The sequence below is a fragment of the Buteo buteo genome, chromosome 15 (genome assembly GCF_964188355.1).
Source record: "Buteo buteo chromosome 15, bButBut1.hap1.1, whole genome shotgun sequence".
Lineage (NCBI taxonomy): Eukaryota > Metazoa > Chordata > Aves > Accipitriformes > Accipitridae > Buteo > Buteo buteo.
In genome coordinates this window covers 29,566,730-29,594,609 of record NC_134185.1, presented here as the reverse complement: position 1 = coordinate 29,594,609, position 27,880 = coordinate 29,566,730, and the positions used below count along the sequence as shown (strand labels likewise).

General features: G+C 41.8%; 1 protein-coding gene across 5 annotated transcripts in view; it reads right to left on the bottom strand.

Annotated features, from left to right (window-relative positions):
- RNF217 (ring finger protein 217) overlaps nt 1-27,880 on the bottom strand; it is a 60,939-nt gene that overhangs the window by 12,506 nt on the left and 20,553 nt on the right. For 4 of the 5 annotated variants that reach the window (XM_075046877.1, XM_075046878.1, XM_075046879.1 and 1 more), the window contains exons 2-3: nt 13,839-14,072; nt 5,808-5,972 (exon numbers count right to left, since the gene is read on the bottom strand). In XM_075046877.1, coding sequence (XP_074902978.1) covers nt 5,808-5,972; nt 13,839-14,072 — 399 coding nt within the window. The remainder of the gene's footprint in view (nt 1-5,807; nt 5,973-13,838; nt 14,073-27,880) is intronic. The other variant, XM_075046880.1, reaches the window with a different exon arrangement.

Below are 27,880 nucleotides of genomic sequence, written 5' to 3'. Positions count from 1 at the left end.
AACAGCTCCTGAAACTAGCACTTTAAACACGTAACAAAGGGACGTTTTCCACCGGTACTACTTCAGGTAGAAGATTCCAGGGTAGATGTAGTTAACAGTAGTTCCAGGTACACCTGCCAACTTCTCAGTGCCAACCGTAGTGATCTCAGAATTCCTATTTCTACACTTTCAAATGCTTCTTTTACGCATAGGAGTGCAAAAGACATTCACAAAAGAAAGGACTGGGCTATAAATCATTACATTCTAGCGGGCAAGTATTCTACTTGCATTCACCCCATAGAAGGGATGCAAACAGACTGACCAAGCAATTATCTCCCTCCACCCTGAGGGATCACCAGCCTGCTGTACCCCAGGTTCCCATGCTTTCCAGAAGCACCTGAAAAAATACCATTGCTGATGAACTTTACAAGCCACTTGACTTCTAAACTTTCACATTTAAGCACTGACTGCAAGCAAAGTGGAAAAAAAAGTCTACCCAATATTTTAGCGACTTAAACATAACTTCTGAAGTTATACTCTATTTTACTTTTCAGGTTTTATATGAAAAAATGTTGACCCTACTCACGGAGCCATAGTTTACTTAATTTAAATCCTAAGAGATTAACTTGAACTGAAATTAAGGAATTTCAATAGTGACTTAATGTATTTCAACAAATTAACTTTAAAATTCAAGTCCAATTAGTTTTTCAGGGGACTGAAATTCAAACAGCAACTATAAAGAATTTTGTAATTTTAGAGGTACCTTTCCTTATCTGCTGATTCAGTGACATATCTCCATCTTCACAATGTAAATGAGGGAATTAGATCTTAAGACACTAATGAGAATTACCTGGTTGTTTTCTTTTCTTTTTGAATCAAGACTTTTGAATTCTCCTTTCTCTTCTCCAATTTACCAACCCAATCTGTTAAGTTACCATCCAACCTAACTGAAAATCTGTACAAGCCTGGAGCCTATAAAAACCCTAGATGCAAACCAAGACTACCTCGTATTTAAAAAATAAATTCATTTTCTTTGGTAGTAAGAACTTCAAGCTGCTGCTAGGGATCTGCCTGGCAATAGCTTTATATATTCTACCATCAATACCTTTCAAATACCCACCTCTTGGACACTGCCTGCCATCCTTCTACCCATGCTTTCCTAGAAGCATCCCAGCTCCAGTTAGCCAGGCACACTCCTGAATCACTTCTGAATCTACTTGTTTCTGCTCTAAATCCTCCAGACATACGTCCTCTTAAAACACAAAGAAGTTGATAGAGGATGTATTTGCTTACGGACACACTGCAATTACATGTACTTTATCTTTGCTTCTTCAAAAAGTAAAGTATTAAAAAACTTTCAGCGAATACTTATCTGCACATATATAACTGTCTTCAAAAGCTGCAAATCTGAAACACCTGGTTGTACCTCCCTAAATTTTTGGTTGCAAAAAACTTTGCCTCTTTAGGTGAGGAGAGACTTCATTAAAAAAATCAAATAATAAAAAAACCTCCAAACAACCTTAGGTGCGGGACTTGGACTCCCTGCCATATGCACGCAGACTGACAACGCCAGATGAACTCTGCACGATTCGGTCGGGCTGCTTTCAAGCCTAAGACGTGACATCCCACCAAATCAACTTCAGCTCTGGTTCACACGGGCACACCTCCCCTCCCCGCAGGATAATCCACTGACAGAGACAGATGACAAATCTATAGCTCAGGAAAGCGATGGCTGACGGGTCAGATGCCACGCGAGCGTTCCTGCTCCCTCGGCAATAGCTCAGCACATAGCACGCAGCCGTGGGAACGCGCGGGGCTGGGAACGCGGCTCCCTGTGGTTTGCTGCAGCCGTGCGGGGTTCAGAGGCGAGGTGGGAGCACGACTGCAAGCTCACTTTCTGCCTTCAAGCTTTTCCATCAGCGTTACTGGCTTCATCCCGCACGCAGAGCCTGCTCAAAGCCAAAGACGGACCCTCACCCTACAGGGAAAGGTCGAGTCATTCGGAAACCCACGAACGGCTCCCAGAACAAGAGGGGAGACAATTACACACCGACGGCAAAGCACGCAGAGCCTAGAGTCTTAAGGAAACAACTGAAGTAGCACAGTGGCTATTTCAGACCCTCCCTTTACAGCCCCTCTGCATGTTACGTGCCCTCTCACAAAAATCTTCCAGGGAAATCACTTCCAAGAGATCGGAGGGTGAGAGTGGCCACTTCTGCTCCACTCTTTCCGAAGAAAACCTGGTGCACCGCTTTATCGCTTCACATACAAGCAAGAACTCTCCTCCCTGCAGAGGATGAGAACTGATTTGCAGGCCACCATCAAAAACTATGCCCCAAATTATTTGGTAACGCTCATATTAATCCAAACAGTGAATATGCAGATAAGTAGTACATAGTCCTTGATTTGCATTGACATCCTTGTTTACTTGAATTTCTACTGCTGTTCAAAGCTTTCTAAGCTAGAGCCGCTGTTTGGTGTTTCCTCAGACAGTGTTGTTTTTGAAATCTGCGGTACGATAACACCAACCTGAAGTACTTCCTTGGTTTGCTGTACTGTAAAACCGCTTGTGGGAAAAAAGGCATCTTGCTGCAAACATGTTGTTGCAAGAAATTGTAAAAAAATAAAACCTTAAAACAGTAGTGGGGAAAGACAAATAAGGTTATGGATTTTATGAAAAGGCAAGGATTTTATGTAGCAAATATGCACAAACTAGCCAGCTCCCTCTAGAACAAGACCAGCACTTTAGAAAAGCCTTGTTGAGAAAAAAATAGTTTATGCTGAGTTTCTCAAAATAGCGTATAATAAATTTGGAAAAGGCTCTATTAAAAACAAAAAATACATCAAAATTAATTTAAGACATAGTTTCAAAAAGTAGCATTTTGCAGTATTTCCACACTGACATATAGTCACAACACAAATCCACAATTATGTATTTTGACGTGTAATATTTTTATTTGCTTATGTAAGCATATCTTAGAGAGACCAGGTAAATATAAGCTATTCCTATTAGATGCACTAAAGCTGTGTCCACCTACAGGAAAAAGTGATTCAGTTTAAGCTTATTTAACAGTGCCTGCTACTATTCACATTACAAAGGATGATGTTCTTTCAAAGCACCTACCAAAACCACCAAAAAACTTGTCAATACTTGCCTAGGGATCTGCCTATATATACACACACACCATCAGAGCGATCCCACTTTCTCGCCTGCACGCCCAGACAAGATAATAACTGTGCATTCTACTTCTCCATGGTACGGCTACTTAAAGAAAGAGTCTGTGTGTATATGTGTCTGTGTGTATATATAATTATCTCCAGAAGACATCTGTAAAATATGGTCACAGTTTACACTGTAATCAGTATCACACTTTGGAAGTTACCAGTAATTTTACAAGTTATCTCAGTAAAGAAATTTTACCTCCACTGAAGTTTCTACCTTTAATTTCCATTAGCTTCAGTTTTAGCATAAAGATTGGATACTGATATCTTGACACTTACAATTTAATCTTGACTTTTCCTCAATGTGTTTGTCAATTTTGGATCCGCAAATTTTTATCCAAAACATGAAGGAGGTTCTTTAAGTAGACTATATGCACATATTGTCACCTGAAATGTTGCCTTTGTGGATCCAGAACAAGGATAAATCAAATAGTATGTTACCAACTCTGTTTTCTCTGTCACTCTTTTCTCTATTTTATTTGGAAATATGACAGTCATCTGATACAATCTTATTTTATATACAGGTTTGGGGAGGATAGCTGGAGAGAGAGGCAGAGAAAGTATTAGCTCCAATGCCCCTGACTCCAAATTGCTAACTGTTGGTATGTTTATCCCCATGTGCCCAGACATCTATTAATGCTTTGATGAAGAATGCTGCATAAGATGTAATTTTTATAACTACTCAATAATCGATTCACAAAGAAAAAAGAAAAAGAACAGTACCACTAACTGCTGGCTAAGTGGTTCTTTTGATTACTTGCTAGTTATAGATTTGATTTAAAACCAAACAAACAATGTGCTGATATAAACATTTTGGAGGTTGTAGGCAGGAAGGATTTTTTTTCACCTCTGAAGAAAAAGTATCAGGAGTGGGGGTGACAATACAGTTTATGAAAAGGTTGAACTGTCTCTTCAATATTCACTTGTAATACCACATTACCAGAAAGGACTTGTTAACAAAAGTTCTTTTTCTGTGCTAGTTTCATAACTTTCCATACTGCCTCCCACCATGCAGGAGGTTTTATTTTCTTTTGTTTAAGGAAAGAAAGCTAAAGTCTTTTTGAAATTAATAGCCAAACTCATGCAACTTTAGGCTACAAAATGAGCGACTTAACCTGCCTAAGCTTCAAGCGTCCAGCCTTTCCTTTTATAGATGGTGAGAACAGTTGTTTATTTGGCATTTTAAATTTGAAAGTTATTAAGGATAAACACGTTACTGTTAGCAGTTGTAGTTCCTTTCTCTTTCCAGCTAGCAGCCCTCTTCCCCCTGCTTTTCCACATTCATACTTTTTTGCTTGGTGCATTTTATTCTTTTTTTGGACAACTTATTTCAATGGTTACATCATTCGCATTGTCCTAAAATCTGAATCTGGACACAAGTCAAAGAATTAAAACCAAAACATACTAGTTCTCACTCCAAAAGGAACAAAGTTTGTGAAAGGATTTTACTGTAAGACTTTCGAGAAACTGAACTTTTTTAGAACTGGCTCAAACCTATCCACTCTTACCAAACAGCAAGCTGTTAAAACTCTGTTAAAAAGTCACATGTGTGAGGGAGGAAGGGTAAACAACCAACTGCTGATTTCAGAGCTTTCTGAATTTTTCTTAGTGTTTTGAAATCTTTCAATTTCAAGCTATGGCATCACAGGCATTTCTTTCCCCAAGACAAAAATAAAATAAACTGAGACATCCTCTTATTTGCACAGGGTAATGCTCAAAATATGACAAAAGTGTACTTTGGACATTTAGAAGTAAATCTTGCCATTCAGTATTTATTTCCTACCGAATGTTCCAAATTCCTTACTTTGTCCTCTCCATGAAGTAGATGTGGAGCAACAGATTGGTTCAGATTAGGTACTCCTTTTCAAAAAAAAGGACAGTCTCCCACCACCACGGTGCTCTCAAGGTTTTGACTTACTACTCTGTCAGTAGCTGGAAATAAGTGCTGTGAAAAAAAATAGCGAACAAGCATAATGGCCACCTTCATTAAGGGCAGCCGGGGCAGGGGTGTGCGGGGCTGCTGCATCTCATTTGAGTAGTGGGAAATACCTCCTATGCTGGAAGAGATTAATCACATTTTTAGGGTGTGGGACTGCACTTTAGTGTTGACAATTAAACTAAATCATGAAAAAGGCTTGTGAAGTACTGACATTTAATCCTAAAAAACTTCTGGTTTTGCCAAACCTTAGTCTCCCTTAGTTAACTTGCTGATAGAGTACTTTCTGCCTTACTCAGAAATTGAATTCACCCAAGCTCTTTGGAAAACTTGACATAGGTCATCATATTTCTCTAAAGCGTTACATTTCTTTAAAGCTTTACTTTAGGAATAATTTATTCTGTAGCACACATTACTTATAAGCATCCATCAAAGCCCCCTCTTAGGATTTCCGTAATGTTTCTTTTACACGCAGAGATTCTGCAGAATCAGTGTGGGAACCAGCAAGTGCAACATCTGACCTGTTTTTCTCAATGGGTCATTGACAAGAATCTGCACAGCAAGCGTGAACTCTATTTCCAATGCTGAGCAGAAGCTACAAATGTTTACTTTAAATACATATTTAAACGGTTCGAAGCCACTACCTGCAAGCCAAGGGAGAGCAGCTCACCTTGCATTTTGGACACTTCTGGGCATTCCTCTGCCCGTGTTCGATTTCGTTGGCCCAGTGACGCAACAGCTTGTCTCCCTTCTTGTATTCTTTGCAGTTAACGCCTTCATGCCAGGGAGAGTGGCACTTGAAACACCAGACAAATTGGCAAGATGGACACTGGATCTGTACAAATGAGAAAACACCACACATTTGCAAGCTGGGCACTGACCCAACTGGAAAGCCCATTTTAAAACCACTGCTCTTCCATTAAGAGAGTAGCTGCCCAGCAAAGGTCTAACATCTTTTGAAAGGTCCGTTTCAAAAATGCAAGAAGTTATGGAAGCTAACTTGTTCTTTTTCTTTTTAAAAGAGAGAAAATACAGAACTAATTGCTAAAGCCAGGAAAGGCCCCGATCAAACCACAAGTAGCTTGGTTTAAGCACAGGAGCTGCTTCTTGAATTTACCGTGTGGCTTAAATGCCAAAAGCCAAAATCCAGAAAGCTTACTCAGTTGCCTCCAATACATATGAGATCACCTAAAAATCAGCAGCCAGTTTTCAGTGCGGTGGATCTCAGCCTTCTAGTTATAAACGTCACTGCCAAGGCTATTACCAGGGAGAACCTAGTCTTCTGAAGGGGCTCTACAGAGCCCAGAACGGGTTATGAAGCTTATATTAAAAATGGTCCTGGGAAAAGGGACCAAGAGCAAGGGTCTCAACCAAGGGCCACGACTGCCTCCTGGAAGTCAGGCACCTCCTTTTGCTCTTGATTGTGGAAGGGCGAGCTGGGGCTGTGCCAAACAGCCTGCTTGCTACAGACCACACCTAACGGCAAAAGCCACAAGCCAAGCTCCTTAAATTGAGAAAGGATCTATTCTTCCCGCTCCCTGGGTTTTAAATCATTGCGTCAAACAGGTACCATCGTCATCATGTCTTCCTCCAGAGCATGGCAATTTTTTTTGAAAAAAGCTATGGCAGCTGCTGCGTTTGTAGAAGTAATAAATAGAGGCATGTTGCAGGTGCTTATCTGATGAAAGACAAGCCTCCGACCTGGACCATGACTGAGGAGAGCAAGAACTAGAAGCCACATTAGACACAGGCATATCTAGGCTCCTGCATCATCTTCACTCTTTCTGTGTTTGGCAGCAAAACGTCTCAGCCTGGATGACGGGAAAGCGCATCTCTCCAGCGACTGCTGAGCCCTGTCCACCAGCTCCAGCCGCAGCCCCTGCCTGGCACTGCCCTGGCTTTGTACCAGCTGATGGACGGGACCGAGGAATTCAACCAGCCAAAAAAAGGCTTTTTTGGTTGTATCTGCATCCAGACCTCATTCACCACCTAACCACGGACATGTCTGTGCTGGCCACGCGTGGTGTGGGGGTGCTGCTCAGGAAACTACATCCTAGGGTGTAGTCACATGCGAAATCCCCCAAACCTATTTCCAAAGTCCTCGTTCCCACTAGTTGCTGTGCCCGCTGCTCAGACACATTGACTACTGACGTGCTGCCTCGGCTCCAGTTAGAGTCCAAAGTAGGCGCTCTGATCTCCCTTAAGTATTTTGCTGGGGGGCAGCCAAAATTATTATTTATATGTGCAATGCCTACATCCATCACTACCAACATGCTAATACAAAGCTGATCTGATCTCTGATGCATGACAGAGAAATGAATCCGTCTGCTACCCTTAATGCTACTCCCCATGTTCTATACACAGAGATAGCCTTTAATATTTTTGCCTTTAATATTTCACATTAAAACCCTAATTGACACAATGGCTCAAGCTGAGCATTTTTATTACCCTAGCTGACCTATTTTTCAGTGGTTGTCTTTAACTTCACCTGTAGAAAGCAAATGTTTGGGGTTTTTTGTTGTTTGCTTGTCTGTTTTTTGTTTTGTTTTGTTTTTTACACTGCAGCAGTGTGTAACAGTCATAGTTTCATCTGCATAGTGATGTATCTGTCTGTGCAGCACTGTTTAACCAAGTATTTTACCTTTAATAGCGGACTGTGTGGTGTGTTGCTCAACGCATCACTTCAGCTTACCTCTTTATGCCAATCCACATCTATAAATCAGCAAGTGCAAGCATGGGAGTTAATGGTCAAGAGAATTAATAATTTTCTCACTACCCATAGTGAGTTTCTGAGTTTCCCCCTTGAGGATCCGTTGCCTGGGCATAAGGCTAAGTGCGAAGAAGGGAAGCAGCATCAAGAAATTGTCACATTTTCTTCTTATGAAGCACATTAACATTTTAGTCAGTTACCATCTACTAGTCATTATCCTTGTAAAAAAAAAAAAATCATGCACGCATTTAAGTGTTAGAATACAAACACTCCCTTCCTATCAAGCAGACTCAAAGGCAGCGTAATATTAAATGGATGGAATTCTGATATCCCGTACCCAGAGCAAGTATGACTTACTGCTTTCTATAACTACAAAGCAACATTTTTGCTAAGGCACGCAGTAAGATACCTCGCACAGAAGAAAAGTGCACTTATCACATGCTTCCTGTCACTGAAATAAGTTACAGAAGACACAGGTAGGCAGCCCAAAACCAGGAAAGAACAACAAATGAAACTTGTTTGTAAGGGAACAACACATGAAAGCTCCAATGTGTGGATTACAAATATGATTACTTTTTGCCTGAAAACACAGTAATGTCTAAGGCCAAGATAAGTATAAATCAAAAGCAATACAAAATACAACCGGTGCCTTTCCTCCGATTTCTGGTCTACTGGCCCAGATGCTAAACCAAAGGAAATACACTATCCTGCATCTCTGCTTCCCAGATGAATTCTCTTAATAAAAACAGCTTAACAAGAAAGAGGAAAATTCACACTCTGAAGAACCTAAGGAATAAGATATTTATTGCTACTAACCAAGCTAACACAGAACACTGATCTATGTTTCCACAATACTTTAGGAACCAATATGCATAAGATAGGTTAGATTACTAGCAACTATCCTGCCCATTATCTCCATATCTTTTACTTTTTTCCTTCTTCCCCCCACCCTGAGCTTTGAATTTATGTTTTTCAATAAGGCATGTCACAGTGACCTACTACTGGGGAGACAGATTATAGCAAGCATTGCATTGTATTATTCAGTATTTGTTATGCCTCAGCCAAAGATGGAGCTTGTAGCCACAATTAAGTGTTCTGCAACCTAAAAGCTTTTATCAGTTGCAGTATTTAGACATTTGAGATAAAACACAAATGTTAAAAAATACAAACCCAAACCAAGAGATCTGGGAAGCTGCAAGTTAAAGCTTCTTTCTTCAACAAAATGCCAACAATTTAAAATGTAACTTTTGTGGGTTTGGTTTTGTTTTGTTGGGGTTTTTTTTGTGAAAATCTGAGACAAATTCATTGCAGGCTCTATCCTTTTATTATAGCATGTATATAATTGCAAGAAATACAGCAGCCACCAGGATAAATATTTGGTCTTACACATGCACACTGACATTAGATGTTACCAAATACATTACTTAGAAAGTACTGAAATACAGGATGAGACTATAACCACACAAACTCAAAATAACATTCATTACCATGAATGGCCCTGACTAACTGAAGTAAATTAGTGGGAACTATCTACATTACCAGGTTTGGAGTTCCTAGTTTCCTGTTCCACCTGCCACCCCTGACAGCACCTTCCTCAAAACTGGACTGGTAAATAGTGTTTATGTTTTGAATGGGCCACTTGACTTCTGTATTGTTCAATACTGTCTGAACATACATTAAGCAGGCAAAGAAAACTATGTTCTTTTAAGTACTTATGAATCTTGTTTTTCTTGGAACTTGTGGCCCCAAAACAAAAGCTTAAACCTATTCAAACTTGTATGCAGTGTGACACCGGTGTGCTTAAGAAATAGGAACACAACGGGGCAATTACAGCAGTCTTTCAGATTCTTATCCCATTCTTTCTCTGGTTTTCTGAAAGAAAAAAAAAGTCAAATATGATTTGCTTTATGCTTCAGTATTAGTGCATGAAATCATCACAACGAGGACACAGAAATGCTATCCACCTATAATTTAAAGTAGTAAAATATAGTATAGTTCAGCAAAGCAGACAAACTATATCTGAAAAAATCCCAAACATTAATCTAGTATTTTTTCAAATATGTTTTTTTCCTCCCACAAACATTTTTCCATTTATTTTATGACTTCCATTCCAGTCGATCAGAATTGAGAGAATGGATATATACACAAACTTCTATGCCATCTGGAGGTCAGTCTCCCTTGAAATAGAAAAGATTACACAACTTCTCATACTAACCCTTTTGGTTCTCAGCTTTCTGAAACACTGACCTTTGAGGCTAACATTTTCCATTTTCTTAGCTAGCCGCTTTACTGCAAACTGTTCCAACTATCATTTTCCTCACCTCCCAGGAAAAGACCTTTCAAAATTGGTAGGTAACTTCAGCACAAAACACTGCTCAGTGTGACACGATGATAGCAAAACTGACTGCACATTAAAACTATTCTGAGAGCCTGAAGCTGCAAAAAGCTTAGTGGGATCTTCTGCTGCTTAGTGGAATGCTGGCTATATAACAGGATGGCCAAATTAATCGTGCAACTAACTGATTACATGAATTACAATCTCTAGCTACAGCTACACAGTCACTTTACTCCAAAATAAATATGGGCTCCTGCCAAAACAGCTGCCACCTCCTCGTCACCAACCTGTCCCCTCTCTTGTACCAGCTCAAAACAAGCAACAACAAAACAAACAAATCTTGTGTCCCATTGGAGCTGATCTTTGATCCAGCTCCCAGCGTGACACCAAAACATCAACACAAGCAAAAGCAAGCTGGCAGGAATGAACAGCTGAGAGCAAAGAGGGAGAGCACGGCAAAATCACCACGTCCGCAGCAGTTCAGGCTCAAGGCAGGCTGAAGTGATGTGTAGCCACGAAGATACCTGCTACTCAAGGTTAAAATCTGATCCAAAAAGGGGAACCGATTGATACAAACTACACAGATCTGCTCCATCACAGCATCTTTGCAGGTACAGATGCCTACAAGTTGTACAGCAATGAGTTTCAGAAACTTGAGTAGTTCAAACAAAAGATAGTTTATATAACAACTGCATTGAAAAACCGTTTACATTTCCAAAGCCAAGCACTCAAGCCCTTCTTTTATGTGATGTGCATCGCTTGACAGAAGAGAACAAGAAAACTTCATTATGAACTTCACAGGTTAATAAGGGCAGAAATAGAGTCCAAGAATCAAGAACTGCTTCTTCATGGCAGGTGGCAGGTCAAAGAACTAATATTAAAATAACAGGTGAAATCCAGGGCTTAGGGGAAAAAAACCAACACACACACACCAAAAAAACCCCACCCCAAACACCCTCACAGAACAAGCCAACATACTCACTCTTGTGAAACCCATATCTGTTCCATGCACAGGAACTGTACTACCAGTTTTTCAATTTTTGCCCATTTCCTTTGCACTTTGGCATAACAGCTTTGACCAAAAGTTTATTAGGATCTTGCCCACAACCAAGTCTTACACTCCCTGTTTAGGTCATAAGAGAGGGGGCAGGGCTATTTCCTTACTTAACGCTGGATCCATTTGTGATGCAAATATTTGATATAGGAAACTAAATAATCGCACTGCTGTACTGTGCTGTCTTAAGTGGCACTAGTGGGACAAGAAAGGTTTGGATAGAGAGCTTCCCTCTTCTTCCCGTCCACTCTCAACATACACGCACCAGCTAACTTTCTAGGCTCAGCACACAAAGACTTTGATCTCAAAGATGAAAAACTGCAGCAGCAAACTGACCTGCTGGGCTTAGATCAGTTTAGCTGACATAAAACAGCTATAGTAAGGAAAATTAATCTATCCAATAACTTTGCTACCTCTTTAAATTTAGAGGTTATTTATAATTTTAAATGGTGTATCAAATTTTAGGAATGCCATTAATAACATTTTTAAAGTATCTGTTCGAATGTACTCCTGGATTTTACAGTGTTTTCCTGTTGCTGTGTATAGGACAGCGAGGGTACTGGCACTGAGCCCTTTTGCGCAGCAATCCTACTAGTAGGCTTGTGCATAGACTTTCCCCACACATGACTCAGTTCTTCTGAAGGCAGCACTTCCAGTGCTGGTGCAGAATTCATCTGGTGCAACTGCTGTTTATATTGCCTGCATGTGAATATGAGAGTCTCCCAGTCTCCAGTCGGATATCTCCTATGCTATATGCAGAAGAAAATGAGTCTATACCTCCAAAGAGCTTATAATTCAAGGCACAGACAAGATACATACAAGCATCTAAGATAACTGAGATAATAATGGTCCACAGTTACATGTGTATGTAATTACTCACACATACACAATTTCATATATAGTTTTCTGTTTAAACCTTATCCCTGCAGCAAAACTATTCCTTGTGCTAAGCTTAAAATAAGTCATTAAAACTGCACCTATGCCAGAAAACAACACAGGTTCAGGGAGCAGGCTGAAGCCCTGGACTATGATCATCCATACTGCTTGCTAGCACTTTCCTAATTCTATTTCTGACCAGCATCAACTAGACATTCTTCCAGGCAACACCTGGCCACAGCTCAAAGGACACATTTTGCCAGAGTCTGTTCCCAGGAGGAGACCTGAGCCCTGCAGATCAGGGCTACACAAAATGCATCACCACAGGACCAGGGAACCGCTTCTGGCTTGCACTATTTCATGCATCACACAGCCTCCCTCCCATTGCTTTACAATTATGATTTGCAGGGAAGCGGTGGGAACATTTTAATTACAGCATTTTAACTCATAAAGGGCACTGGTGGGCAGAACGACCCATTTTGTGCCTTGAGGAACATCCTCAGAGTTGTATCATGGGCATGCCAAGAGCTGCACCACCTGTGACCCACAGTGGTGGGACAGTAACAGCTTTTGGCACCTTAAGAGAGGCTGCTGCAGAAGCATTACAACCTCTCATCTACCCTGGACTCTACATCTGAGGGAATGCTAAGGGGATGGGTGAAGGAGAATGGCTGTGGGCAGAAGGAATTTCACCTGCAGTTTTGAATTTCTCCACCTCCACTTAAGGTGCCAAAAATCTGAAAATGTTGAGTCCAACCAGCAGTGTGGCGTGTAATTCTTGCACTGCACAGATATACATAAGTAGCTCATAACTCAGAGTTAGCTTTACCGAGGTTTCAACACCGACTCCACTGGATACACAACCTTCTACCTTTTAATCTCCATACTGGGCTGAATCTTATGCTGTGTAATTAGGGCTATCTAAACAGTCATCTAAACTCCTACTGAGGAGAACTGGTTTGTCCAGGAAAGGCCAGCTCAATCATGAAATTAACCACAACAAATCTAATAACCAGATGGAAAACTAACACAGAGCACGATGCTGCACACAGAACCGTCTTCTGGAACTAAGATGGACCTTCAGCAGCTCAAAGCTTCTTCCAGCTGTAATTTCTTGCTTTTTATCTTTGATTGAAATCACAGTATAAGCAAATCTACTAAAAGAAATGCTGTAGAAGTGGTTTTTTCCTGTTTCTCAAGTTTTCTGTATTGGGAGTGATGAGACTACAGTAATGTATAACCTCTGGTAAGGGACTGAAGAGATCAAAACCAAGAAGCAGGACATACAACTCTATTTCTAAGGAAGAAGCACGCCAACAGCCTAATACCATAAATGCCCAGAATTCATTTGCACAGAGTTTCAGGGAAAACTTATCTTTGCTAGATTTGTGTGTCTAAAATTATCAGTTATAGTGATAACTCCCTTTCCCCAGTCTCTTCTGATTGTGACCATATTGTTTGCATGTCAGAGAGAAAACACTCTCTAAATTAAAATGTGTGTCAGGACAAAATTACACCACCTGCCAAAGAACTAAGGGCTGAAGTTCAACTGCTTGAACTGTTAGAAATCAATTAAGTAGTTAATCAGTGATATACTACAGATTCATATCCCTAATCACAGCTTGCACACAGCCCCAGTGATGCAAGAAAGCTCATTTAAAGCCCATCAAGCGCTGTCCTACTTTTGCGGTGCCATCTAATCCACGGCCCTGGCAAGCGTGCTCACTTTGTATTTGTTCTCCAATTTGGCAGGGGTAGGAATGTGGCCTCTCCTCCGGAAGGTTGTAAAGTGCTTGCACTGAGGGCATGGCTTGGTGCTGGAGTCAATGCGGCTGAGTTCCAGGAAATATTTATACTTGATGATGTCGTCGTTGGGCAGGTTATAGAGGACAGTTGTTTCATCCAGGTGTTCACTGCACTCTGTGATCGGGCATTTTATATCCGCTTGTCCCAGCTGCACCTGCATATGAAAAAAAACCCAGAAGAGCTGTATGACCCTTTGCTTGGAAAAGTTAAGCAGCATTTGTGAATTTTGTGTGGAAATTTAATTTCAAGTACTGTAACAATCCACAGACTATCAAGCATATCATCTTAAAATTATTTTGACTTAGTCCAAACACACTGCAGTTTTTCCAGGGAGTATTTTCAAATCCAAACAGAAAAGCTAACTAGCCTTAGGAAAACTGCAATTATTAACCGGATAGTCTCAGTGTATGTACATGGCTACGTACTCTGCAAAACCAAAACACAAGTCCTAACTAGTAGTACCCATCCAGAACTCCATGCTTTGGGTATAATGGTCAGCGCTCCACTATCACAGCTCATACCGGCTGTGAAAAGCAGGCAATGGAAACACCTGTATACTGTTCCACTGGAAAACGTGCTGGGAATCACAGCACAGAGAAATTAAAGTCAATTTGCAATCGTCAGACTGTAGCAGCTCTGACTCAGTGCTAGCCCTGAGCTGGTTCCTGCTCAGCAAACTCGGTGCTCCTGCAGTCTGCTTCCCAGGAGCTCCTTACGTGCCCCACACTGCATGCGCAGAAAGTGTCAGCTAAGCCTAGGGCTGACCAAGCTCATAAATTTCCCCAGAACTCAAGAGTTTAAAGACAACCCCCCAAAAAACCAAAACAAAAAAGACATCCCCAAAAACCCTTTAAAAGAAAAAAAAAAAGCAGCAAACAAAACACAGTTAAAAAGACAACTGAAACAAAACCAGGCACAGAAGCAAGCTCAAGGTTAACAGGGCTGAAACTGTTATGGATCTGCCGAACTCTGATGGTCCCAAGCTGATCCATCTGGTCAGATATCTGCAACGCATTTGCAGAGCTCCTGCATCAGAGAACAGCGCTGGACCCAGCTCTGCACCCTTCATGCTTGGCAGGCTTTAACAGCTCGGACTCCGTGCCAAAACGGCAGATCCGACTGGGTCTGGGAGCAGCAGAGTTGCATTTGCTTGGCACTGAGCCTGAGTTAATAAACCCTGCTGGATCCTGAGAGTCTGCAAGGACCCAGCTTGAGCACGTTTGCGTCTGCCTCAAGTAATCTTGAATGAATGAGTGTTGACTGTACAAGTGGAGCTGACCACCAGCCCAACTCCTTCCTTACCGAGTATCTCTGTGCAGAGAAGAAGGGGTTTAATGGTGCAACCGGCACCTCTTTTTAGGAATTACTGTTCCGAGGTTGGCAGGTTTGATTTCCCTAGGCTGCTTATTCTTTAACATGCTCCGTTACAGGAATCAGCCAAACAATATGCTAAATATGATTAGGAACACCTCAGATTTGGATGCAGACTTCGGTGCTGCATGGTGGTACCAGAAGACATCAGACTCCACTAATGCAGTATTTAAGCTAAGAAAAGAGGAAAAAAACCCCAAACCAACACAACACATCCCTGTCGCTGTTGCCTCAGCAATGGAGCCATATGGGCTCTAACTGAATGATAACTAATTTAATCAGGAGCCAGAGGATTAGAAGAGTCGTAACAAAATGGTATAAAACCCAAGGTTTGTACTGACTTCAAAAAAATCCCTATTGCACTACCTTTGTTCTCGCAGCAATGGAGCTAAACCTAAGCAGAACAAAGAGGTTAGGTATACGTCAGAGAGAGAAAATAAGGGAGAGGATGGTGGCAGCCTGTACCAGACCAGAGCGTGGCGGAGAACACCTCAGCAAGGAATCGCTGCCGCCGTGCCCCGAGCAGCCTCGGCTGTGGGTGCAGGTTAGGATGGAGGCAGAGCCCTACAGAGGAGAGGCAGCTCCCCCAGCAATATGCTCACTTTTAGGAGGCAACTGTCAGGAATTTCACTTCCAGCTCTGAAAGGTAAGCAGAGCTCTACCACATGCAAGCAAGGCTAGGCTCAGACAGTCTGGCTTTTACATGGACCAGTGTAAGCACAGGAATAGTATGTATTCAAAGGTATTAAAAAAACCAACAAAAAACAAAACCCCACAAACTACATGCTGGGGAATGTCCACATTTTATACCTGTAGGACACTAATTCACCCATAGCAGCATATGAAAATTGAACTTGAGCATATAACATCACTAGAGTGACTCTTCTCAGAAGAGTCACCCAGGACGTCATGGAGCTACGCTTAAAAAGCGGATGATGATCAATCCAGCACTAGAGCACTCAAACACACTAAACTAGGAAAACAATTTGCTACAGAAATATAAAAACCTATTGCACTACTGCAAGGATGAGTACGAGCTTCTGTTTACAGAACTGTAGGTACAATAATTTAAAACCAGGTAGTCAAATTAATCCCATCTATGACTACTTCAGGGTTTCGGGGTTTTTTTAAGCATTAGGAAAATACTAAAAGAGGCAAGCCCTTTAGCTAAGAGTAAACTAAGCTACAATGGAGTAACACTTGACAGTGAGAAGGCACATTGTATCTGGCATCTAAGCTGGTACTTAAGAAGCACTGCCTATATTAAATGCTAGTTAGAACAAACCTGCCTTTATAAAATGAAGGAATACAAAGCTGAACAGTTTCTACATTTCATGCCCCCACAGAATATGATTAATATATATGGTAAGAGTCGTGTGGTTTCAGTGTTTATTTTGAAAATGTGTTTTACACCCACTTGAAGTAAATCATTTTTATCCTATGTAATAGTTTCAGCCTTTCAAGTTTGGCAAAGATTGATCCTTTTCCCATGTTTTGAATGGGACTGAAGTGAACAGAGCTGGTTTGCTTATTAGCAGTAACTTCAATGGAGCCTTGTCTTACCAAAACAGTCCATCTTTGTTTGTGCAGTAGCATCAGCAATTGATACAAGTACAGCTTTAGAGGTAGCCTGTTAGGCTACCTGCTGCTGCAGACCCAGGAGGTGCTACGAAATGGGAAAGAAAAAAGAAAAAAAAAATATCTCTTATAACATGGGTAAAAATAACTGGTTTTATTATTTCCCTTGACTTTTTTTTTATTTTGAAGAGCTTTATCCTTCAATATCAGCTTACCACAATGTCAACCCCCCAAGTTTTAAGTCTTTGAATTTCAAAATACCACTGTGTATTAAGAACTTCAGAACTCTCGTATACACAACAGCATGGTGTATTTTCACAGCATGAGGAACGACTCAGGTATGTCTAAAAGCAGCTGAGCTGCACTATGGTGTTAAATGTCAGGCAGGATCCAGTTCTTATGCCCAGCTGTGCTTCCCTTCTGTAAAGCATCTCAGGAGGGGCTAGCTCTGCTAACAATTCATGAGAAGAAAACAGGCTCTCCCTGATTTTCATCCTACAGAAAGGTAACATTTAAACTATCAGGAGAGCAATATATTGCCCCCCCCCCCCCTTCTTGACATTATATTTGAAAATATTTTTTTGGGAGGGGTTGGGATGACCAGACTCTACACTGGTCCACTTACTGCCCCAAAATGCAGTGATGCCAGCAACAGAAAACAGAAACAGATGGCATGGTACTTTAAGTCTGAAAATTATTTCCGACCCTTGAGCTTTCTTTTAAAGGAAATCTTTGTTAGCTACACAGAAAGCAAAGTTCAAACTACACCAGAGACGCACTGATTTATACCTGGCGTTTAGCCTGGCCCAAGCTGGATGTAACATAACCTGTGCAGGCTGTACTTGGGCAGACTATTCCACTTTAAAGTAGACACATAAAAATGAGCATTTTCTAACTGAAACTCTACTCTTCATTCAGAGATGCATATGCTAAATAAACCAGTAAATTGTTCCTACTTCTCACCTATTAATGCTGAAAGAAAACTGAACAGTGCCATGTCTAATCTGCACCTCTGTAGAGAAATAAAATTTCGACCAGCGTACCAAGTTCTCCTCTGTAAACTACCAAGGATGTTATGCATAAAAAAATATTTTGGAAACACACAGATGCAAGTGAAGGGACAGTCTGGTCTATAGGACCTTCACATTCTACCGGGGAAGAAACAAATGGATTAAAGTTCCCTTTAGTTCTTTCTAAGCAAAATCCCATCGCTTTCTAGTTCACTGGAAACATTGCTCTTTCATTTTTGCTGGTAAGTTGCAAATGAGTGAAGAATTACATTTCTTGTAGGACTCGGAAGCGGAGAGTGTCATTTTGTGTGTGCTTTAAAAAAAAAATAATTGTGGAAAATACTTGAAGGGCTCACCATGGTGCAGGACTCCATAATGGTAGGTGCTAACCAAACGAAATCCACGCAGACATGATTCAACAAGTGCAAACCAAAGACAGTGCAAACTTTTACTAAGCATTTTCCACCTGCCTTTAAGGTTGTGGTTTCATGACCATTTCTGTGGTTTGAGTACTAACCTAAGCAGTTCAGATGCCCTACCTCTGACTTGTGCCAGTGATATCCTGGGATTCTCCATCAAACTCCTTTTACCTGAAAAAAATCCTATGAAACATTCTCTTTTTCAGTCCATCTGTCCTCCCTCTTTACTGTCAAATAGTACAAATCCACAGTGCTGCAAGACAAGCAAGAATGAACAGCTAGAACTAATGGTAATTAGATTAGGGGCTACTTCTGTTGTATCACCACCAAATAGGAAAACAGACTGGGTTTCTTGTGTGCCACCTCCTCCACCGGACATCTTCACACAAGTTCTTGCCTGTTGTTCATTACTTCACAAACCATACTCCACGGGGTATGTTTCCCTTTTGTTCCCCCTTTTATTCATTTCTCAATACAGCAGACTTGCAATAAATTACTTGCCGAATCCCTTTCTCATTAAGTTACCCCACCATCTTCTCTGCCAACCACAACCTGTAATCCCAGTCTAGTCGAGAGCTGTCACTCCCCTCCTTAGCAGGGCACATATTGCTGACCTCAAAAGGATCCAGAAAGAGTTCAAAATGGTGAGGGTCTCCTGCACACTGGCATTGAATTAATCATTTTTTTTAGATTAATATTTTCTGCTATGCCAGGATATATCTGAGTGGCCACCAAAGCAACTAGAATGACCAGTCTTTCTTCATAGTCAGTGGAGAATGAGGAAGGTGATTGAGGCAATTCAAAGACGGTGGCAAATGTCAACGGTACCTTTAAGATGTCTAAGAGGAGAAAAAAAAACAAAAATCCCAACCACAACCACTTTTCCCCACCTCAGGGACTAAAAGTAGCCCAAGAAACCTAATTTCTCCCAGCAACAATGTCTGACAGGTATTCAAAGACAAAAAAACCCAAAGAACTTCTATATATATTTGTGACAGACATCCACTTTAAGTTGTATTTAAAATGGCCATTTATTACTAATAAAAGTACAACCAGAGACTTCCACTGAAAAATTTCTACTGTGTCACAAGCTCACGTAGACCAACCCTGAAAGGGTCCAGCAGGACGTCCTCCTTCACAAGTCCTCTGAGGACACAAAGTCTTTGTTCTCCTTTCACGTTGGTACCACACGTCTGGATGAAGCCATGACAATGACGTGGTGGCTCCTGCTCCATGGGACATTCAGCAAGAAGTCGTCACTGGGGCCCAAACGTGGCAGGCGTGAGCAGACACCGCCTTTTCCAGTCACATTGTTAATGAGATTTGCATTAACTATCACACTGTCAACAGTAAAAAAGGCACAAAAAGAAGCCAAGTCTCGGAGCCTTTGAAGAACGTGTTAGTATCTGGTTTTTCAGGAGAAAGGCACTCAAAAAGCAAGCAGCTTTCTGGGAGGGAATCACCACGTACATAACCACAGTCCAACCACCACCGGTACATCAAAGGCTTGACCTTTCTGCTCCAAAAGCACGTCTTCTGAATGCTTTACGATGCATATTTAAACGCGGCATCCATTTAAATTCTCAAAGCTCATCTAGTTTTCACAACCTCAGCCACAGGCTGGGATTCCAGCTTCATCCGTAACACTCCGAGGACCGCTTTTGGGACATGCCGACACAAACCCACGTCCCCAGGGGTGCTGTGGGACGGTGCAGACACACACCAGCAAGGGCCACGGCCGGCACCACCTCCACGGGCAGCGACCAGAGCGGCTTTAGCCCCAGAAACCGACCAAAACTTTAACTGGCAAAACTGGTCTCTGCAGCCTGGAGCAAAACCCCAAACCATGGTGTCCGTTTCCCGTTCAAATTCTCCTTCTTCTCTCCACAGTCACATACAGCACTCTCCTAAAATAACTGTGAGGATGAACTAGCAAGATATCCTTCAGAATACACCTAAACTCAACCGAAACCTTTTTTTTAAAGGCCTCTTAATTTGCTTTCTCATTTGATGACACACTGACACGAAGCTCTAACTCCTTTTCCCTTCTTTCCACAGGACCAGGTGTTACCTGCTCACATGGATGAGATATCAAGGGGAACATTCCGGTTTTATTTGTCCTGGTCGCATAGGGATAGGTTTTATAGAAAGTTAACTGTGGAAAAACAAATTAGTACTGAATTCGCAAGATGTAAACAAGTCATTACCAACCTGCATGAGCTCCCCCTCTCCGCCCTTTCATCTCCTGTTACTTTCTCTAGCTCCCAGTGAATTAAAAAGGGAAATTATTTTACCTCAGTAACGCGTTTAGAAAAAACGACGCTACATTAAGTCACGCCTCTGCCTGCTACCACTCATCAAACCTAGTGCACGTCATCAGGGTGTCTGGAGGTTACATGCTTTCTGCTGGTTTTTTGGCACCCTCGGTGAGCTGAAACCCACAGCGGAGGCAACGGTTGGTCCCGTGGCCAGGCAAAACCGGGGCTGGTGCTCCCGGACGGCTGCCGCTGAGCTGGGACGCTCTCTGACAAAGGGACACGCCAGAGTTAGACAGAGGGATCGGCGGGCAGAAAGCTTTCACAACCGCTGGGAGCCCTGGAGCGTGCGAGATAAATCAATCTTTCATCTCCTCCCCGGGCATGCGTGGGGGCAGAGGGAGGGGGAAATCCCAGCGGAGGAAGGTAACCTGGGAGGAAGCGTGGCAGAAACTGCAAACCTTGGAGGAATCTGACCCAAACTCACAGGTATCTCAGCATTCATTAAAGGGAACAAGGAAATGCGCAAGAGCTTTCTTATTTTGTCCAGGTGTGCGTATTACCAACGCTAGCTACGTATGGGTATGGTAATTTTTCTATTCCTTAGAAGACACGTTCACTTTTACTAAAAGACCCAAAGATGCTCATGAAAGAAGAGCTTTGAGGGCAGCAGACCAAGCCGGATTCTTGCCCTTTTTGGGGCAGGAAACCGAGGCAGTTGCTCCTGCCTAGGAGTGGGACCAAAAGACCACATTAAAGCCAAGCAGGTGTGGGAAGGGATTACAGAAAGGAAGCAAGGGCCAGGAGACCATCCGCATACCATCATACGCTCGAATAACCTGGCCATCTCGGGAGCGAGCCCTGCTCGCAGGGGCTCGGTAGCTTTAGGAAATACAAGGAGCGAAGAAGCAAGACCTTAATAAGGTAATGGTTTGTTGGGCTTCCAGCATCAGAATAAAAACATCACAGCCAAATAACACAGAAACAAAACAAGCTAACTCCAACAGCTGGTTCTTGTAAAAGAAATAACATTTTAAAAAAAATATCTATCAGTTAACCCTTTAATGAACAGCCTTAAATTCAGAGGAGAACAGCCTGTCCTCTTACAGCCAGCATAAGACTTGTAGAAAATGACATTTGTGTTTAAATTTGTTACCAGCCAAGCCTGAACCAGGTCTATCCTGCCCATCTGAGCGCCCTGGTAAGGCACAGACAAACTGCGAGAGCCCAGGCTGACGCCCCGGGAAGGCGATGGGTGCACAGGTTGAACGGGACGGGATGCAGGCACAGCAACGGTGCAGAATGGGAACCTTCCCCCTGCCACAGGGCAGCACCCCTCCCTTTCAGCATGCCTGACCTCCCAAAAGCAGGAAAGGCATGGCATGTTTACTGTCATTCATTCAAATACTTACCGCAGAAAACAATAAATTAGAAAGAAAAAGAAAAAAAAAACCAAAATCCTATTCTCCCTTTCCAACTAAGAAGATTAAACCAAAGCGTGGTCAGTTACTTGAGCAGATAATTTTTATGTGTATGCTACTCTCTTACAGAAGCAATGCTTAAAAAGGTACATAGCTCTTTCCTCATCTTGCTTACAACAGAAAGTCCTGAACAGTCAAACTCCGACCTCCACCAGGCTCGGACTGGCTTAACCCAGATTCAGAGCAATTCCAATGGAATAGTACTGTTACCTACTAACAATAATTAGTATCATAAAGAAATTGCTTCCCATGCTTTTCTTAAAGATGCACAAAAAGTTAACACCTATAAGCTCTTATAGAAGAGTGAAAATACATGGTCTCAATCTTCATTGCAAAAATATCACTTTGGTTTTCAGGTAGAGCCAAGCAAAATCCATCAACAACAGTGACAATTTATCCTACAACTATTCATGTTGCAAAAGAGGAGATCAATAGCTCATTCTACTACTGTTTAGTAGGCAGGGTCCCAACCAGACACAAAGGCTGGCAAATGCTCCTGAGTTTGCATTTGCCAACCAGCACTCCCCTTTCAAATAAGATAGGGCCCAAACCAGCACATATTTACACAACCCTATTCAGTAATCTGTATTACTGAGCCTCTAATACAGATAAGCCCAGCTGGTATCATTAGCCATAGTTAATCAAACCTTTGGTTTCACCAGCAATGGCTGCTGTTACGTTTTACTTTTGTACCTACAGAAACATTTCACGGTGCTTAACATTTCCCCAACTGAAAGTGGTGTTTAGCATAAAATAAAGCTGTCATAATCGAGGGAAGGAGAAGAGAAGTATGGTCCCGCCTATCTCACTACTCCATCCCAGAATGTGGCTACAAAACCTAACAGAGAGTTGCCATGGAAGTGGGTGATGACTTGAAAATAGCGAGAACTTTTAACATAAATGTCTCAACTATCTTGACCACCTTGATCATCTACATTCCCTGGCCTGTAGAAAAACGACACACATTTTATAGCCATTCTTAAACCGTCCTGCTTTTCTTAGGAAAGCTACCTCCAACTATTTAATTTCCATGTCTTTGCTAGGTCTGAGGTTGTAGGTGAGTTTTCTTGTGCACATATTAATAATGTTTTCATTCTTGACTATCAGACATGAAACCAAATTGTGCCCTCTTTACTTGATAAATTTAATATAGAAACAGCACAGTCACACAGGTGCAAGCAAAAGCAGAAGAAAGCCTGAAAAATACTTTTTAACTGACAGATGATTGTCATGTATAGTCACAACATACCTCATTTCTAAGATTCAAGGTGGAATATGAGAGATTAAAATACCATCACTTGGCTTCCCTTACAAACAAGGTAACTTTAAAGAAATTTGTTTATGCAATCAAGCTGTTACAAAATAGCTAGGATTTGAATTATAAATAGTTATTTTTCTCTGCCTTCCTGAAAAGAGACCTATCTCATCCTACCAGGACCCATGCGCAACAAAGCAAGCTGCTTTTGGTGAAAAACTATGCTATTAAAGCTACCACAACATGAAAGTAATTGATAACTTTTACATAGGTTAAGCAATAAGAGGACAGGCGTGCATGCTGACCCATTTTCAGGGATAAATACTTCTTGGGAAAGGCTAACGCAGAACGGACTTCCAAGCTTCTCCCCACATACCATCATTTGGACAAACCCCAGATACTGTGCCAAAGCTCCAATTTCACATGACTTTATGAAGTCATTTCTCATAAAGCATTGTAAGTTTAAACCATATTTTAATGCACCTTTAATGGAATGATGGATACAGCCACAACAGGGTACAAACATACAAGATCAAGAAGAGCAAACAGCACAGCCTTCTCCAGGGAGCTGGCTGAGGAAAAAGCTTAAGCGGTGGTTCTGATCCATACTTGGAGAAGCACAAGTGAAAGCAAAGCAGAAGTGTCACCCCACTTAGGAGCAAATTAAACTGTTACCTAAGTTACCTCAGCAGAAAACCATGGCACAGAAGAAAAATCCTCTTATGAAAGTTGAAAGAACAATTCTGCCCCACAACTGATCTAACCCAATAGAGAGCTGCACTCGTCTAGCGCACAGTTATTTCTAAACAGCGGTTTTAACAGCCAAACTATCAGAGTTAATTCTCCTGCTGATCAAACTCCGTCGGTAATTTGGGGGTTGTCACCGTGTCAGGTCAGTCCCCCCAGAGTCTGCCAGAATTGGGTCCCAACTGAAGCTGGAAGACAGCCTTCACCTCAATTAGCAGAGAGTGTTTGTGTATTGATTGCTGCAGACTTTGTTTGTCACAAGCAGCCAGAATCCTTACGACATCACAAAATCATTAGAAACAGCAAAACAAGTGGGGAAGCAGACAACACAAATGTTTTACACCAGGAAAAAACAAGCCATAACTGTGTTTGGAACAATATATTCCACTTATCACTTTTTCATAAAGCAAAGAAAATATGAAGTGAGCTCATTTAAGTTCCTAAAGGCAGTTCTATCAGCTGATTAGGCTGTTAAAACACTCATTTTCACATCGGGTTTGTCACAGGAGAAGAAATGACGACTTCCCATTTATTCCTAATTCTCTTTAAAAAAAAAGCCAAACAAAAATATAACCCCAAAACACTACTACTTATTCATCTGCTGTTTATATATGTAAATCTATGTTTTAAAAAAGTGTAACAACATAATATGACCTTTACTACAAACCCTTTACTAGTTCAAAACGTTGTCATGGATTTGACAAACCTGTTGCATGTAGTGTTGTGCTCCGAGAGCCTGCTTTTGTTGCGAGGCATAAGTGAAGAACAGAGGTAGAATAAGTCAAAATGCCTCAGGCTAGACTCCCGGCTAAAATTTCACAGTTAAGCGCGAGGAAGAGATTTGATTCTTGCAAAAATACTGTTATGATCAGATAAGGCTGTGGAAATGCTTGCACGCAAGAGAAAAAACACAAGGTAAATTATGGCTTCCCTTCCCTGCCTCATCATGTTTTTAATCACTTTTGCTCCTTTGAGGATAACAACAGTCCCAGCCAGTGCCTGAATATGAAGAGAAAGGTAGAAATAACTGTTGTAATCACTGAACTCAGTTCCCTGCAACCATCCTTCTTGGCTGGTTAGAGAGGCTGCCCTGGAATAGGAAGACAAAAGATAACTTCTGCCCACACAGACTTCTTTTTCTGGATGCTATGCCAGGCTTACCCTGTGCCACGGGGAGTTTAGCCCAAGATCTCCAGTTATGTGATCAAACACCTACGTGGGCCTGAAAGGCTTGGGGTGCGGGTCCAGCCAGACCTCTCACATATCAGCTGGTCCAGGTATCCCTCCCGAGGGTCTCAGACCCCTTCAGCCATTCCGTCAGGTCACTGTCAGCCAAGACTCCCATTACCTCAGAATGCACCCTGCCCAATGGCTAAAAAATTGTGGAAGTCAATACAGCTTTCCCTTCTGCCTCTCTGCTTTAGAGAGCGATGGCAAGGCTGCAAGGAGAGAAGCTTCAGCTGGCTAACACAGGACACTGAAGTGTTTTTAAATTAGTTTTCCAATTGATTAGGCAGTGGAATTAATTCTCCCTGTGACACACGATCACTAGTTCGCAACCCAAGAGAAAAGTGGGAAACGCACAGCCAAGGAGAGCGACTCTTGCAGAGGTAGCTGGCCATCAGTCGTCTTACCTGTCATGTCAATCTACACCTTCAGATCATGTACCAGGTACTTCTCGTGTTAAACTTTGTTTACCTTTAGGAAGCTACAAGCCTGGAATATGCTCAGCAGCTCCCCTCCGTAAAAACAGTTAATGGCAACTACAGCACCAGTGCTGGAAGGCTGCACCTGATCCCTCCTCCACGTGAGTGTGTTTTCTACACACGTCCTAATATTACTGTTCTTCAGAAAGCAGTCTGTATTTTGGCATAGCTAGGTGATTATTAGGTTTATGAGTACTAATGTATATTTTCCCATTCTGTAAAAGTACTTAAAATGCTCAGCAGCATGCGTGGAAATCCTTCACTGAGCTTCGAGTCTGAACCTGGCATCTGCCCTGACACCCTCCCTGCAGCCCTTCAGATGGTCTTCACACTTTCCACCGCTCTGTTGGCCCCATTTCTGCTCTCCTCTCAGCTCTCTCCCTGAAGGAGACAAGAGTCTTATCTGTGAAGCTAAAGCAAAGGGAATAGTTATGAAGTAACTAGGCTTTTTAAAATGAAAAAATGCATTACTTGTAATGAAACAACTAAGGTAATTGGTATCCTCCCCAACTTCGGACCAAGAAGCAGGGAGGAACTCTACCAACAACTGTCACATGTGCTACAAAACGCTGTGAAGCAGTTGACTGTAAGAATAAACTAATGATTATAAAAGACATACTGTGAACAGAACACCTCATTAACTTGACATACACTGCAAAGAATTTTTGCTAAATACATTTCATTGTTCTGTTCCCAGAGTAAAGATAGCACCTCCAGAGACTCCAACTTAAAAACGGTTATGGTAGGAAAAAACTGCTTACAATTGGAGGAAAACCACTATTTATCATTTCTGTAGATACTGCCTTTCTATTTACAAACAAAATTATTTCACACCCCCCCCCCCCCCAAAAAAATAATCAAGGATTATTGACTATGAGGGTTTGTAAAGTGATGAACAGGTTATTAGATATTTTGAAACATCACTTCTGCCAGAATTAAACTTTTGCAAGGCTCCAGAAACTGGGTTGCTACACTGAATATTTAAAGAAGCAGCTTTGTTCCTACCAGTAGGTATCAAGAGTTTTCAAACCACCACCAGTAAGGACTGCAGCTTGGGGACCAGGGGGTGGGCAGGTGAAGTGAGGTGAAAGAGGTATCGAGTCAACTATATCCATCTCCACTTCTGAAACCACAGACTCTAGTACTAATTGAATTCAATACTCGTTGAGGAAATTCTAGTTTCATTAATTATTTCCAAAGAATATATCTAGTCCTCAGTGCGAGAGAAGTTAACAGGTAGGAATTGAAGCAGCATAGGAGGAGAAAGGAAGGGTTACAAAGCATGGTTACAGAGAATGCGTGATAAGGCTTGTACACAAGGACACATATCTCTCCAACTCTAGATTTTGCAAGACCAGAAAGAAAAGATCGACAGCTTTTGTGACACAGACAAGATAATAAACAGAAAGTTTGTTAGCAAGGAGATGAAAACTTTTCAGAAGTATCTGATTTAGCATTTCATTGGTATTTTCATTGAAATGGAAGCACACCATGTGATGCTCTATCCAAATATGACCTCTCTCAAAATATAATTGTTTCAGATTTTTAATGGGATAAGAACTACTTTTTTTTTTTTTAATTAGAAAAATAACCCAACAGTTCTTCCAGAGCAAATACTTCTACCTAGTAGTTGAAAACTGCAATTACCCTTTATGGTTAAGCAATCATTGAAGATCATTTGCCACCAATACAAGCTTCTGTAGAGGCCTGGCTAGCTGCACTGGTTTGCCTCGGAAAGGGGAAAGCAGTCACGGCTGCTCTAGCTTGTTTGGGGAGGGGAAGACGATGAGAAGGGAAAATTCAGGAAAAAGAGAAGAGGCACCCACTTCAGCCTTTCCCACAAGTCACACTTTTCTCTCCTGCAGTCTTCCCCTGACACACAAGGGGGAAAAAAGTCTACTTTTCAAAATTTTCTGAATCCACCTAATTTCCCTCACTTCAGTAATACACATAGAGAGGCTGGCTACCCTCTGAACTGCTCCTGCTGCCCCGTACCTTCATCCAGTGAAGGCTCCACACTTGTAAAGTCTCCTTTTAACCTGCACCTGTACCAAAGAGCGTGAGCTGACACTGAGAACTGCTGGTGCTGCCGCCCACAAACTGCTGCCCCAAAGCACGCCGATTTTCTGTGCAAAAGAAA